General features: G+C 39.1%; 1 protein-coding gene across 2 annotated transcripts in view; it reads right to left on the bottom strand.

Annotated features, from left to right (window-relative positions):
• ABCC4 (ATP binding cassette subfamily C member 4 (PEL blood group)) overlaps positions 1–17,106 on the bottom strand; it is a 157,880-nt gene that overhangs the window by 5,256 nt on the left and 135,518 nt on the right. For both annotated transcript variants that reach the window (XM_075138376.1, XM_075138387.1), the window contains one exon: positions 3,993–4,127. In XM_075138376.1, the coding sequence (XP_074994477.1) occupies positions 3,993–4,127 (135 nt within the window). The remainder of the gene's footprint in view (positions 1–3,992; positions 4,128–17,106) is intronic.

Raw genomic sequence — 17,106 nt, 5'->3', positions numbered from 1 at the left:
CACAATCATCAGTTTTTAGTAGCTGTATCATATCTCTGTTCCTTGACAGATGCGCATAACAAAATGAAATAATGTCAAGACTTATCTAAAAATGTGTTCGGGTGAAAAAGGACTTCAAATGCAATTTTTTCAAAGAAGAATGTGAAAAGTTTTGTTTGAGTCTTTGAAAACAGAAAATACACTATCTTTCTGAAGCTGACACGTGTCACGAGTTAGGTCTCATAGTCAGACTGCTTTGACTACAGCTTATGAAACATTTCTCCAATTTATATTTGAGAGTGTTGTCAACAAAGTTCAGTTTGTTTGATAATAATGTCCTTTTCATATATATGAATACATGTATAAGACACGTGGGATAAAAACGAAATAGTCGTTCTATAAAAACATTCCTGTAAGTACCACTGTCGTCTTTTGTGCACACACACTAACGCGGCATATATGCATCTTTACAAGTTTCAAAGAATATTAAGGTCTGATTTGAATCAACACAAGAATTGGAAGTCCTGTTAAGAGGCATTCCTCAGTAACCAGCCACGATCGGATGCAACGGAGGAAAGTTAATCAGGCGCCTGCCCGCACACATGCTGCAGAGATGCCAGCTCCAGTTGTGTATTCCCATCCCGTTCCTGGTTTAAAACGTAAAACTTTGGCATAATTTTAATGCAGCTTTTGAATGTGAATTTTCTTTTTTTTGCAAGTTAATAGAAAACCTTGGCACATTACTAGAGACGTAATGAAATGGCAGCTGCTTTTCAACTGTCTCATTGCAGTTCTTCCCCTGAGCCCAATCCCTCAAGATATTAAATGCCCAAGTCTTTACACAAGTTTCTTCCACCGCCAACAGAGCTGCAACCTTTTTAAAAGTAATCACTGAGGTGAGATAACACCTAGTATTTTAATATTTACACATCTGTCATAGCTTTAAAATAAAATCACCCTTATTTTTCCCTCAAAGTCCTCAGAAACTAATTGACAAAAAAACAGCCCTATCCGGATGCCACCAAAGCTTGCAGAAAAGCCTCTCTCAATGCTGCCAAGAGAACACACCAACTTTTGTTGTCTGAATAATTGAGCACTTTTTTCCCCTTTTTAACTGTTTGATGACTATTTCTCACTTTCCCATAGGATTTTCTTCTAATAGCTTATTGTAAACTGAGCAAAGATAAAAACACGGTCTCACGACGCCAAGCACAACTCTATTGCAGTCAGGCTCACAGGCTAGTTAATATCTACTCAGCGGTCTTCAATTTGAGCTGTGCCTGCGTTGTTTTCTTTGACATTTGCACAAAAAATGGGGCTACTGAGTGACCAAGACAGACATACAAACAGCAACGCGGGATCAATTCAGAAGCCTGAGCCAAGGTTCCAGCAATAGCTCGATCTTGCAATGCTTAGCTAAGATGACCAGGAGTTTTTTTGAAAATTAGGTTTCTTCAAAGTTAGCCTTCCAATTTAAGGTGTCTAGTCCTTCTTCATTTGCACTTAAAGGATATATGCAGAATCCATACTGTTCCAGAAAATGCATTTAAAGTCTCACCTTACTGAAAGAAGCTCTCGGTACAAGTTTGTTCTGTGCAAGATTCAGGTCCAAAATGCAATAAATCAAATAATCATTGCCAAAGCATGGCCACATTCCAAACCATTTTACTTAGCAACCCACTGTAACGCCTTTTGAAAAGTATGTATATATGCCATATTACCATTTCTTTTTATGTGCAGCATGCTGTTTTTCAACAACAGAAAAAAAGCTGTTCTTCATAAAAACAGTTCTTAGTAACCACAGCAGGAATGTATGAGACCAACAGCAATACATGTAACAGACTTACTCGTGTAAAAAGAAAAGCCATTGGAATCAGCACTTCTGACTAAGCAACTTCTATGAAAGTATGCATGAAGCACAAGGGACAGCAATAACAAAAACCTTGAATTAATGTCCAAGTCCTTCAAACAGGAAGAACTGTAACTGTGCTTCTGGGTAGCTGCTGACTGGAGATATAGTCTCTCGATCTCCATATTTTTGGGCTGAGTGTGGATAAGCACCATGCTTTGCATTCTTGGCAGATGCTAAAGCTTGTATCTGCCTTCTAGCCTGGGAGTTAGCAAACTTTTTCATCAAACCACATTTCAGCAGAGACTGGTTCCTGGATCTCTTCCCTTCCTGTACAAAATCACATAACATTGATGTGGTAACTGCAGATGACTATATGGGCAAGTAACATCAGGCAATTATTTTTATATATTTTGAATTATCTTTGAATGCAATTGTGCAACTGGGGAGGGCTGCAGGGAAGGAAGGAGAGACAGCATGACATGGCTAAATCTCTACAGATGATAGCTGGACAGCCTCACCTCTTGCCATTCCAAGGATCAAGCCTTAGGAAGCTGGCCTTCACTTTACAGACAAACAGTGGTCATATGAATTTGAAGCTATCCTTTTAAACACCATTTATATAACCTCCAGATTGTCATACACATACCATGAAAAACACAGCTAACCCGTTCCTTTCTAGTAATAAAATATAAGAAGCTACATTGCAGCAATGGAGAAGGACAGCAGGACTCATTACATAGTCTAGTTAAGGACAAAGCTGTTTCCTCAGTTCTGCAATTAGTGCCACGCATGAATTTATAGTGTACGCTCTTAGCTACAAAGCTTCACTTGAAAAATTTAAAAAAAAAAAAAATTGTTTCAGTAGCTCTAAAAAAATTCTAAGAATATGAACAGACACAGAAATCTCTTCCCTAATCTTCAAAAAGGCCTCTAGACATGAGCATGCAGCCTCCACGACAGCACAATTTTTCATTTTTTTTCCAACTTGCTGGAAGCGCGTCTATTTTTACTAGGAAATAGCCAGGCACCTGCCATTTTGTTTCCTGTCTTTACGTGTTGCTTCCTGTCTATTGGTCTCAGGAAACAGTTTGGAGTTTGTGTTCCCCTAGCTCTGCACCACACATCCAGCAACTTGAGGAGAGGAAAGCATAAAGGCTGGAGATAAAAGCTCCGCCTCTTGTCTTGAAAAGACTCTCTTAGGTCGCTACATGCCTAATATCAGTGCCTTACTTGCATGCTGAAAGTAAAGCGACTATGAAGCAAGTTGCTGCCAAACTGAGCGCTGCCAGTCTCAACTGAAGCAGTGCTGAAACTTCATTGCTCTGGACATCCTGTGTGGTAAATTATCAAAACCAAAGAAATCAAGCCAAAAGCTAGTCAAAATGAGTTCCTCAATCACAGGTCAATTCTTTATCTGCTTATCTCTGCTTCAGCTTTCCATCTGAAAAGTGGAGATGATATACCCTCACCTCAGAGGCATACTATGAACATTAATTCACTGATGTTTCTTAAACACTTTGATTGCCAGAGGAATGCTCACAATTACATTAATAATTCTGTACTCAGAGTAGGATTTGAACAGTAAGCAGTAAACCAGGCACAGAGCCTTGTAGGGAACAAGGAGGCAACAAAACATTCAAGAACTGTTTCTTAATTGAGCCCCACTCATCCTATGTGCAGAACAGAGCAAGGGAACAAGAACGAAGTAAGAGAAAGCACAAAAGTAAGAATGGGATCACGCCCCTAGAGACCATAATATAATGCACAGGTACTGAACCTCAAACTAAAATTTGATGAGCCCTTTTAAAAATATAGAAATAAAAGAGAAACGCTGGACTTTGCAGCCCTAACATGTTTTTACAGCAAGTTTTTCTAAGATCAATGCCCAGCACAGGTGAGTATGTCATATATTATTTACACTTACCGTTTTGTGTACATACAGAAGGATGCAAGAAATCCAAAGAGTCTTTCAACTTGGGGTATATAAATACACTTATCATTTGGAAGTCTGTGTATATCCCACTAAAAAAAGCACTGAAAAGGATGGCTTTGCCTTGCAAAGCCGACAGATTCTTTAGTGGAAGCCTTACTATAATACTGAATATGCTAACTTGAGATAAACTGCAGAGACAAACTTTATTATCCTTTCTTCTAAAATTACCCGTTTTGCTGTTTCAATCAGAGAGGCCGCTTCAGTCTTGCCCACTTGTTGCACCATTTTGTATAACAAGCCATCTTGTTCTTGCAGCAAAATGTAAGGTTCACCATATTCTTTCAGTCTTCCTGCATCTAAAACCTGTTGAATCAGCAGAAACCAACATATTAACATAAGAAATTCAAAAACAAATGTTAGAGACTACAAGCAAGGGGGGAATGTATGCACTTTAAGTGCTAAGATGAATTCCGTATCCTGAAAATGAAATACGTCCTCTTCAAACTAGCATAGCACTTTTTCAGTTTATAGACCTGCTGTACAATTTTAGAGTGCCCTACAGCCATTCCACCTATAGGAATCCAATGCAAAGTTATGCAGAATATGGAAATACAATGTTTGTGAAGCCAACAAAGCAGATTATAAGATTCATTGTGTAAGAAAGAAACAGAGAGGCCTAAAACGGGCTCTGAAGTAAACAGCTGTGGGTAAAAACCACGCAATAACCACCAAGACGGTTAAGGGAGAATAAGTAAGTCTTTTGGATTAGAGGAGGTGAAGATGTAATTAAAGAAAATGAGGGTGTTGCTGAAAAGATAAACAATTTCTTGCATCAGTTTTTGCCAACTACGTATTAGAAAGATACTTACCCCAAACCTATTCTTTCTACATAAAAAAAGATGAGATGCCACCAGGGACATAGGTACCCAAAAGAGACAAAGGGAGAAGGAAAAAACGACAGAGAAATTAAAAAGGCATTAAGTCAGTAACCCACAGGGCATATATATAGTCAAAAAGATCAGAAAAAATTAAGAATAAGCTGATTGAACCGCTAAGAAAATATTCTCATAGTAGTGACTCTATTTAAGGACTGCATGGTAGCAAATATTGCACTTACATTTTGAAAAGCCCTACGGGATTCATTCAGGGAACTTTTAGACTAGCATATATATTTTGAGATAAGACAGCAATTTAGTTAATCACTAAAACACAAGTAGAAGACACACAGATCACAGGTAGAATTTGTTCTCCACAGTTTTAGCAAAAGTAAATTGTACCTCACAAATCTGGTAAAATTCTTAATGCACCAGAAGAAAACTAAAGGAGAAATGGTTTATATGGATTTCCAGAAAGGTATCTGTGTAACTAAATAGCTGTGCTACAAGGGACAAAAATTTTTCAAGAACCTGGACAGAAAACAGAGATTAGAAATAAACAGTGCATTTGTCTTTGTGGAAAACTGAACAGGTAGGAACTGGTGGGAACCACATCGTTCTGGCATACGGCTACGTATGTGTTAGTCATCAGGAAAAGGAGTTATCAGAAAAGTGACGAACCTGCAAATGACACAAAAATGTGCAGGTAAGTCTAGACCAGAGGATACACCTAACCAACCTAAGAGAACGCGAAACACAATAGCGGGGAAAAGTCAATATTGACAAATACAATGCACTCAAATACTTAACTGGCTTACAAATTAATGGTATTGACTCATGAAAGAGATTTGGGTATCAGTCTACAAGTTCAGTACTTTAGGCCATGTGTAGGAGCAGTGAAGTTTAAAAAAAAAAAAAAGGGAAAGAATTTATGTGAGGAAACAAAGTAATTCAGAAAATATTTTTGTTCTTATATAAATAAAAAACTGAATACACATGGCATACTATTGAAAAAGATATTGCCACAACAGAGGGACTTCAAGGACTCATAACCCAAGCCATAATTGTGGTGTACATACTCGTAAGGGAAAAAAAAAAAAGATCTAAAAAACTGGAGCTGTTGATTTCAGGAAAGAAATGAATAAAAGGTATTATGAGGACAACTTCCAAAATAACAAAAATAGTTTGCAAGCTTCTGTTTGAAAGAAGAAACTCCAATAAGCTTGGAGACAAATTCAAAGTCCTGTGAGGAAACTTTCAAACGTGCACTTTGCCTGTGCGACTCCTTAAAGCAAAACGTCCTGACGGCCGAGAGCTCGGCAGATCTCCAGGCGGCCTGGACCCCCCTCAATGACAAAACCCGCAGCGAAGCAGGACAGCTGAGCCGATCCCTTTGCCTGCACCGGTGTGAAAATTACACGCTGCTGAGATCGCTATCGACTCGTTTGACACCAGGGACCCGGCACCAGCGGAAAGGCACCCACTCCTTCGCTTCCGGTTCAATTAAGCACATGGCATTTGAATGGAAAATAACTCAGCCAACAGCAGCAGCATAATTACATCTTATTTTATAAATTGCATGCGCAGAACCCTATAAGAAGTTACTCGCTATTTTCAAAAGCTTGTATCTTAGAGCACCCAGCTAATATTATGATATTCCTTTGCAAGTGATTTCCAATACTGTTTGATATATAGCTGAAGAAAGCGCTCGTGGAAAAATTTTAAAATATTAGTAATATTGCATAGCACAGTATATAGTCATTCAATATACAATAGATGCAGTATTTCACTTGCAAAGGTATACTTGCGCACGTGTTGATTTTTCAGTGTACCTAGTCCTATCCCATTTAATCTGAATATTTAAGGATTAATTACAAATATAATTTTAATCACAATTTTTTATATGTTACAGTATGTCACAGTTAAGGACAGCTTCCTTAAAAATGCAATAAATTGATTTCTCATATACAGTTCAACACAATAATTAAATTGGGGTGCCACAGCACAGGACATCTCTGGTGCCTTGAATAAGTAAAGTTTTTTTCAGCATAGCACTAGATTATGTAACCACTCCTTAAGAAAGAAAACAAAAAGCATCTTCATTAAATGTGCCTCTCACAAGCAAAGAACTACAATAGAAAAGTAGAGGGTTTTTTAAAATTTATGTTACTGCGGTATTCAAATTTTAACATTAATTTTGCAAATATCTGAAACAACCACAAACACGGACAACCTTTCTCCTCCAGAGAACCTGGGAGGGAAAAAGGAAAAATTTATTCTTCCTTGACAAGTTTTAAGCAGTCAAGTCCAGAAGATGAGCAGATAGAGCGAGCGATTTGTGTCTAGAAAAATTCCATTCTCAATTTAAACAAATCATTCCTCTATTCATATCCTTTCTTGGGGAATAAAAACAAACTTGTGTTATGAAAATAGACAGAACAAACACAGGGAAAACAAGTTGTGTTACTTTTTTAAAAAATCTGAAATGAAAAATAAAGGATGAAACTGAACAGACAGTATCATTCCTACAAGTCAGGAACACTCTACAAACCCCATTCACCAAGGAAAAACACTGTTTCTACTCACTGCTGTCATCTACGAGACAATGGTGAAAAATTTAAGCTGATTTACTTGGTAGTTATACATTTATATATTTATATATTTATTAAAAAGCGCTTAGACAAAGAGATAGGTACTCTTCTTTGAAGAAATATGTGCTGATAAAATTTAAATAAATAAATAGGTACTTTGGCTAAGGCTTTGCATATTCTTACTCACTGACTCCAAGCCAAATTAAAATCATTAGGACTTCAAAAAGCCAGCTAATCATTCGGGAAAGGTGGAATCTGGTGTTTACCAGCCACATATTTTCTGATCAACTTGCATGCAACGCTTATCACTGCACAATACGACCGAATCGAACCCAGATGCGTCCCAAGGCAGTTGTACCAGTGGAACTTGATACGGAAAAGCCAGAGAAGCTGGTAGCTGGCGAAATCAGATCAGCAGGGTGATTATGGAGGACACGCGCAGGAGCACGGGACTCTGAATCAGACTGGGGTTTCATTATAGACTTGAACGCAGATATTGAGAGAGGGGGATTTTGGACAAACCATTCAACTTTTCAGCTCCTTGGTCTGACTCTTTGTAAAATACACCAAATAAAGACTCATCATCATTCTGCGGGAGTTAACTGCCTGTGAAATACTTAGATGACCCAGAGTAAAATAAAAACAAACACAAAAAAGCTACATAAACCCAAAGTAGTCGTACATAAACCAGGGCCAGATTCTCCAGTCTTGCACTGGCAGCTTCTTTTACCTCACTTGCATTGTTCTTGCCTTTGTAGTCACATTCTTCTGACTTCAACAGGATTTTCTCAAGTGGAAGAATAACTCCAACAGTACAAAATTTAAAAAACTGGCTGCTGGTGATCATGCTAAAGAAAGCATGCAGGAAAATTCTTATTCAATGGAATTTGCTCACATCCTTGTGTAAGGTGAAACTGCTCTTTACTTATAGCTATCCAAATTATCCTTACTCAAGCAGCACTATTCAGACATTTCAAGTTCAAACAGGGCTCAAATGCTATATTCTTCTTGAGTAAAATCCTCTCATGCCACCTAATTCCATCTAATGTTTCATCCTGGTTTGAATACTCTGGGGCAGTGACTGCTCATCCCAAGTTGTGATTTTTTCAGAAGGATAAGCACCATGTTGGGTAAAGGGCAACATTTTTGAACAGCACTTTGTGACACAGAGGCACAGAACAACATAGAGTGAGATTAAAAACGTGGCAGGGAAGGACAGAGAAACAGAAAAGAAGTATTTGAATTTGACTGACCTGCAAAGGCAAACACGAAAACGGAGTATTAGCCATTTAAATGTGTTGTTTATGTTAACTCTAGCTAGCACAGAAGGACTGTTTGCCTATGCCACAAAAATGTTGCTGAACTAAATTTGTATAAGATTTGGCAACTACAAAATAGTTGTCCATTTTGCCTCATCTGTACCCTACCAGGGTGTCTACCTCCACTTTGCCCAGGTCCTCCCAAAAAAACTCCAAACTTTGCAGTATTTCCATTCCATAGCCTCACAGTTTAACGTATTAACCATGATAAAAAAGCTGGGGAGGGAAGACAAAAAGGAAAACATAAAATGGTGAAAAAGAAATCAGAGATCCATTTCACCAAGAGAGAAATGAGACAATGAATGACGAGGATACTACATCAAGATAGTCCAGTTTCCAGCAGAGACCTAGGCAGCAGAACCAGGAGAGCACCTTTTCTCCCTGATGATTCCTGCAACTAATCTGTATTGTTCTGTTGCACAGGACTTTGGAAAAGCAAACATTCATTTTGTAAGTGAATTTAAAATCTTCTTTGTGGATTAATATAAGTAAAAGAAGTGTCATTAGCCACAGAAAGAGAAAGAACATGGACCCTTAAAAATGTTGTAGCAAATACCATGTACTTATGGCTATCCATAGACACAAAAAAGAAAGTTCTAAATCCTGCATTTTCTAACTTTCAGCAACAACAGCAGACAAACCAAGAGAACAATAGTTATAAAACATTCTGAGAAAAAAACAGTCCAAGGTTGGAAGTGTTCAGCAACAGAGGAGGGGGGCATGGGAATTTATTTCAATTATTATTGAGGAATGACTAGTATTCCTATTCACGTTCACCATAAAGCCAGAGGGAAAATGGGACATTTAAGAGTTGATCATAAATGTTTTTATTTCCTATTCAAAAGGAAAATAATTCAAGCAAATTATCTCCTAGGGAATACATCTGATTTAATTTAGACTTGGAGAAGACATCACCAAACAACAAAATTATTATTAAAGTTCAAAACTCCGCTAGGAGTACAACTTTGAACAATGTTTTCCTCAGAGAGCATACATCAAGATGATCTTCAATAAAGTCCTGGGAAGAGGAGAATATTCAGGAGATGCTTCTGGTTACATCATATTATAAGAAATATATTTACCCAAGACAATACATAGCTTTGTGGGAAAGAGTCAACAGCCTGTGCTCCAGTTGGCATTAAGTTCAGATGCAAGCATGTTCTGTCTCTTCCGTCTCATCATGGTTTGTCAAAACAGATCAGAAACATGTACATACTTCTCTGAAGAATCATTTATAAATATCAACCTATCTAAACAGGTTTGCGAACATTGAAGAACATTGAGAAGGCTGCAAATATAACTCAGGCACCTTTCTAAAGTTGGTGGTTTTTTTCCTTTCTTTTTAAGGGGTTTTTCTTTTTTCCTCTCCCCCCCCCCCTTTTTTTTTAATTTTTGGTGGTGAAGCTTTGTTTGGCTGTCTTTTTGTTGTTGTTGTTTTGGTTTTTTTTTTTTAGTCTTCAGGTTTAATCTAAGCATTCCCCAAGCTCCTTCAGGGCTCCTACACAAATTACTCTACCAGTAACTCCAGACAAATTTGGTGTCAAATAACGTGCATTTCATACATCATGTGTACAAACAAAGCAGAGCACACTTGGGTGTTTACCTTCTTATAATCTGAATTATTATTTTCAGACTTTCCAAATATTTCACCTTGGTAGAGCTTGACTTTGCTGCAACAGTGCCAAATCTGCCACTGATCACTGGGATTTGACATGTACCCCCTGCCCACCTTCCCCTGCTTCCCAGAAAAGGCAACTTCAGACATTTTGTTCTGTAACCAGAAATAGTGGATTTCTTTAAACTGATATTTTTCTTGAGCTATAACTCAGGGAAAATTGAGCATGGAACGCTGCCTGGTAAATTGTTCCACATACGAGTTATCTTTACTTTTCTTGCAGAGGCTTAAAAATCTACTTTCTTTTTCTCCATCTGATGGCACGCCACTGTAAGCTGGCTGGAATGTTGCGAGAAAAAACATCCATTATGTATGTAGTAATGAGTCTTATTCTACTGATAATCATTCAATATTAACTCCTTCTGTATCTTGTTGGAGGAAAGAAGCCAGTCACTGCAGATGTTTCCTGTATTGTTCAGTTTCCTCACCTCAAAACATCTGATATACCAGTGCAAGTTCAACCTTTGCCTTAGAGAATATGAAGGCACCTCATGCCAGTTCTTACCAACAGCTGTACACACTGACAAAACTCTCCCTTGGTCAATCAGTAATGACTGTTTCCATCACTGTAAAGCCACATTTCTCAATCGGGATTGCAGAATGGCTCAAATGTGGCCCTGAAGTGATAGAAGATATACTTCAGCTTAAGAAATCCCACTCTTTAATAAGGCTTTTGAGGGCCTTAGAAAGTTAGATAAGCTACAAGGATATTATACTTTTCAAGAGGTTAAGGAATACTGTTGCAGATGACTGGGCATGTCTCTTGGTTTTATCAGTTTCTGATGACAATGAACTTGTGGCTCAGCTGCCATGCACACAGTTTTACCTTATCAGAAACTCTCTGCTCAAAGCATCAGCCACCAGCATGTCCTGTGCTAATTTGTTTTTAAACAGCAATACAGTATTTCTGAGAGAGCAAAAAAATCATTCTCTAAAGATGTGTTAGTATTTCTAGTACGGTCTGGATTCCATACCATTGTCTTTAAAGAAACATGATCTGACCGTCCTGTCCTTATACTGATGGAAACACATTGACACACAAATGCCTGACAGAATGAGAGATCAAAGTTCATCAAACATTGGCTTCACTTCCTGCAGTAATTCAAATCCAGCTCTTCATTTGAATGCTCCCAGCTGAAGTACTGCCTCAATAATTAGTTGTTTTATTTAGGCAAAAGAAGAATCTTGTTGGGCAGCCCTCTTGAAATGGGAGCAGCTTTTAAGAACTCAAAGATGCCAATGTTTTGGAGAGGTGTGGCTTAAAGCTGGCAAAGAGAATCAACAATCCTAGTATCTTTTCAAGCTCATTGGGATTTTGACTCATTTTAGAGACAGCTGGACCAGGTGTGATATTTACAGTTGTCGTAGACACTTTACTTTAGCTGACAACACTTGCTCTGATACATGACCATGGCACATAGCTCAGTATTTTATGCAAAACCTGGCCTAAACGTCAATATAATATCTTCTCTTAATGGTAAAGATGCATAAATTACTCAGCTTTGAAAACAATGTGTTCACTGTTGATATTTGTTGAACTCAATTATTAAATTCCAAGAAAGAACATGGAAGGATCTGGATTTGCCCTGTGGTTTGCTAAACATCAACCCAGTTTCAGAAGATCTGGGAACAGTGGAAATTGCCTTTGTTCAGATTCAAAACAAAACTGGTAATTTCTGAAAAATCACTTGCTAAATGCTCAGGTCTTCCAGAAACTCTGCAAGTCTTGAGCTACCAAATGAAAGGAGAAACCTAATGGTTCCCAAGCCCTTTGCTCTCCATCAGTTGGCCAGATAGGCTCCAACACAGCCAAGAGCCAAACAGGTAGGTTGGCATTAATCACACAAAACGTCTGGTGAAACTGCTTAAAAACTCCAAAGAGTCTCCCTGAAATACTTCATCAGCTCTTATAGTGTAGTGTTGAGATCTCTCCTATGTTTTCACATTTGATTGTTTGGATCCTGAAAATCTGGACATCCAGACAATTTACCACTCACCTTACAGAACACATGTACACAAGCCATGTTTTTGCTGTGTACATACTGATTCTGATATTCAGGTATGCTGAGACCAAGTATTCTTTCACCTGCCCTCTGCAAGGCATCTCACCTATCACCAGTAATTTCTATCTTCTGCTCCATGCAGGTCCCCTTCTGTGACTATCCTTCATATTCTCATCTTCACATTTCTTTACCCAAGAGACTTTAGTCCCACAGCACAGCTGTTGAATAAAAAATAATAAATTTAGTTCTAATATTCCTTAGTCCATATTTTCAAGACAGAGGCTTACTTAAAAAAGGAGTTTTATTAGTGTTTGTTCCTTTTGAGTAATGACAGCAGGTGCACAAATACGAATGTGGCAACTTTACTGTGGATTCCTGGATTCAGATCCACAAGGTACTTTAAGGTTTCTACGAAGAATTAGGTACCTAAGTATCTTCGGAGACTTGATCCCTAGTTTCGAAAATTTGGCTTTCATTCAAGCTACTACAATACATTAAGCTCCCTTTGTATTCTTTTCAAAAGCACAAGTATAATATCCAATAATGTTTCACCAACACTCCAGATACTGGGCTAATATAAGGTCAAAAAACCTTTCAGCTCTGTGTTACAGAACAAAAAAAATACCCATTTTATACCCTTGCAGTTCTCCTACTTCAGAATTTTGAAGGATTGAACAACAGCTCTGAATGTTGCCCTAATTACTTCTACTTTTCACAAAGTTTCATGTTTTACCATCCCAGGCTCCAGGAAAATTTATGGTCTTGCCAATTGACCCCTCAGACATCTTATGCACTTGAGGGCCTGTATCTGACAGCAGGTAGCTCTCCACCAAAGAAACAGCCCTACTCCCATACATACTTAAGATGAGAGAGTCGAGACTAACAGCAACATGCAAGTTTTCACAAAGAACTGTTCTACAACTAGGACTGCACATTTCTGTATCTTGTGACTTACATAACCCCCCTAAACAGAATGTCTAAGATTTACTGTAAAACACATTCATTTTCCAGCAGTGATATTTAAATAAGTGGCAAAAAAGCCACCAAAAGAAGAGCCAATAGACCACAGCTTATGGCTTTAACTCAGTACTACTAACTTAAGTGTACCACCACTACCTTCCTACGTTCTCCACATCTCCATCTGAAGCTGGGCCACTGCAGCGAAAGCTCACGTGAAGGTATCAGTAGGGCAGCTGGGCCTTCCCCACTCCTTCAAGAGCTCTGCTTCTCACTGGGCTGCAGATTCAGACTTCCTCATGCTTACTCTCCCTCTAGCTCCATGACTCTTGCATTTCTGGCAGCACAATGCTTCAAAAGGAAGGGTGGAAACTGGCCTTATCCTGACTGCCCTGTGTACACTGGTGGGTATGGCACCTTCCTGGGAATGGGCAGCATTGCGTCCAGACCTCCTCAGACAGAGGACAATGTAGAGCACAGACTTCTGCTCTTCCTAGAAGAATGCTGTCATCCCCATGCTAAGGAAGGGCAGCATTGCCATCACTATCATGTTCGCTTAGGTGTCTATTTACACCACTGCCTCATCTCCAACTGGATGGATGAAGGATACTAATGTGCGATACTGCGTCAGATACCAGAACTCCAGAGAGAGGCAAGCGCTCAGACCTTGTCTACTGCACAGCATTTTCTGTCTAGCTGTAGGTGACTCCTCTTCACCATGCAAACTGCCTGGATCTCTCTCCAGAGTTTCCCCTTTGCTTTCAAGATGTTTACACCTACTCTTGGTGGACTAATTGCCCTGCTGAGGTTAAATGTCTACATGAAATGTCTGCATGAAACACGGTGCCTGATTTATGAGGCCCAGATGTTCCACCACGGTAAACGTAACATCAGAAAAATGAGAACAACTGAATGAGGGAGGCTTACCAGAAAGACGTGGGAAGTCATTTCGTATTGACCAAAAAAACAACTCAAGTCTGGCTGTAAAGCACATTGTATTGTTACCCCGAATATTAGTCATTTCAGAATGTAACCACAACAGGTTTTCCCATAAATAAATCAAATCTCTTCCCATGATTCTCTTCATCAAAAACTTCCTATTTGAATGACAGTTTTTAATTACTAGATCAAGTTCTGCTTGCATAAAGAGTTTCCATTTCAAAGAAGTATTGCACTGATATGAAAAGTCTCTGTGGAGAAACATCCTTCTCATTGGAAAATGCACAAGTTTTGACTACTCTCTGGCTTTCCTATAGAGAGACCACGGCATAGCATATACAGCAAACAACTGCACCAGGCTCTTGCCAGATGCATATACTTAATTTGCTACTGATCCACTAGGTCCCTGGGTAAGCCTCAATTTCTGTATGCTTCTGTTTTCCCAGTGTAAAAACACAGTTTCTAAAAAGTATTTCTCAACTTGGAGAAGGAAGCAGAGAGGAGGGGGAGGAGTGGGTGATGGGGATTTTACGAGATCCCACTGGAAGTCTTGGGAGTGGTGCCTCTTGGCTGCCCCAGGCTGCTCCTGGCGGGGTTTGGTGAGCTGCAGATGCAATTTACGTAAAAGGCCCTCGCCCTCTAAGGTGAGGACAGGACGGGGAAGCAGCTGTTGTGGTGGTGGGGAAGCTATGTGGAATGAGGGGCCAGTGGAGCAAGCCTGAGCTGAGCTTCTGCCAGGATTTGCCATCACAGAAGAGGCAACGGCAGCATTTATCCCATCCTCCCCTTCTGCCAGGGAGGAGGGTGGCTGCCTGTGCCAAAGAGCTGAAACGGGTACTGCTAGCACCTGACGGGAGGAGGTACAATTGGGTTCTCAAACTAAACAAGAAAAAGGAATGAGAAAATGTCCTATGAGACTCTGGAGCAGCACAGAGGGAAGAAAAGAAAAAAAGAAAGAGTTTGAAAACCGCTGGATTATAATTTTATGGTAGTATTATTTGATGGTCTGACTTAACAAGTCTTTCCAACTTTGGTTCCAAAGATTGTATGGATACTTCCCTATCTCACCCAGGTGTTTGAAGTTTAATTAATTAATGTTTGTAAAGAGCGTTACAATTTCCAGATGAAAGGTCCTATGCAAGTGCAATGTAGTATTACTCATTGAGGTGATTAGGTTAGAGAGTATCACGTTACACAATACAGCTCTTCCCTCAATGATTTTAAGCGTTTGAAGTTCTGATAAAATGTGTTTATCACTAAGATAGATATAATGGAAATACTCTTAAGGCGTGACCTGGATTATGAAACCAGAGGTATGGTTTTGGGAATGGAACAAACGAGAATTAAAACAACTCCTGAGGCCAGATTTGTCTACAGTTGTATAAAATGTATTCTGTTCTTCCTTTTTTTCCTCTTCCAGTAGGCTTTTCTTCTCTTCTAAAATAGAACCGGTTATTACGATGGGTGTGAGCAGACATGCAACAGTTCACGTTCAGTTCCTATTTCCATACTCATCCAACTTGACATTTTCTCATAACTTTCTCAAAATTATTTTCTGTTCTAATTTTTTTTTTGAATGTTTGGATTAACCCTAAAGGTGAACATTTTCGTTTTGGAAAGTTCTGCTTTAACCAGCAATTAAATTGAATTAAATCAAAAGCTTGTGGACAAGGCCAAACTGGAGACTGCAGTCAATATGCTTAAGACAGGGTTGACGTTCAAAGCTATTTAGATTTAGACAGGCTAAAGGAATAGATCAGCATGAACTTCATGACACTCAACAATGACAGATGCAAAGTCCTGAATCTGGAATGGACTGACCCCCTGCATCAGTACCAGTTGGGTAGTGAACTGCCTGGGCATCAGCTGAAAAGGAGGTGGGGTGCTAGTGTTCAGTAAGCTAAACAGGAGTCAAGCAGTGTGCCATGGGTATCAACAGGAGCGCAGATCAAGGGAATTGCTTCATTCAATGCTCATCAGATCAGATCTGGAATATGGTGACCAGTTTTGACCCCTCAGAACAAGAAAGATGAGGGTAAATTGGAGCAAGTTCGAAATAGGGTCACCAGGGTGGTCAGTGGACTGGAGCACTTGACCTATAAGGAGAGGCTGACAGAGCAGCCTTGTTCACCCTGGAGAACAGATGGCTTCAGGGGACTTAACAGCAATCTTCCCATACCTACAAGGAAGTTACTGAGAAGACAGAAGCAGGCTCTTTAGAGAGATACACAGTGGGAAAACAAGAAACAATTGCCATAAACTGAAGGGAGGCTTCAACTGGATATAAGGAAAAAGATTTCATGGCAGATAACTGAGCATTGGGGCAGGTTGCCCAGAGAGATTGTGGAATCTCCATCTTTCAAGGTTTTCAAGACCCAACTGGAAAAAGCCCCGAGCAACCTGATCCGAAATTACTGCTGACCCTGCTTTGAGCAAGTTAGGCTAGAGACCTCCTGAGGTTCCTTTCAATCTGGTTCAATGGGACGGGAGGGAAACCCTAGTTTATGTTCAGGTTATGTATACTTGCTCAGGAATGGGCTTGGACTTTTGCGATTGAGTTAAAAGAATTGAACAAGTTTGCTCAAAATTTGTTTGAAAAATAACTTTACTCCTTATTTGTCAAAAGATAATTGTCAATATTCCAACTACGAGGTTCCATCTTTGTTCTCCTTCCCTCATTTTCTGACAAACTTACCATGATAGTAAACAACAGAGATTTGGGATGGCTTATAAATGAAGGCATTATTGCACCTAAAGGTCTCAGTTAAAGGAGAAACAAAACCAGGGTTTTTAATAATACCGGGTAATAGAAGAACAATGCACTTTAGTTTGTGCATTTTTATTCTGAAAAAAGAATCTGCATCAAGTTAAATTTGTGAATTATTAAAGCACATTATTTACCAAATTTTAAAATACACTGAAAGCTTTCTTTAGGCTGAGTCTTCTCAATTTTTGTGATATTTAAGTAAAGGGTTAATTTTGC

Source organism: Calonectris borealis, chromosome 1 (genome assembly GCF_964195595.1).
Source record: "Calonectris borealis chromosome 1, bCalBor7.hap1.2, whole genome shotgun sequence".
Classification (NCBI taxonomy): domain Eukaryota; kingdom Metazoa; phylum Chordata; class Aves; order Procellariiformes; family Procellariidae; genus Calonectris; species Calonectris borealis.
Note: the sequence above shows the minus strand (reverse complement) of the source record. Positions and strands in the feature narration are given on the sequence as shown.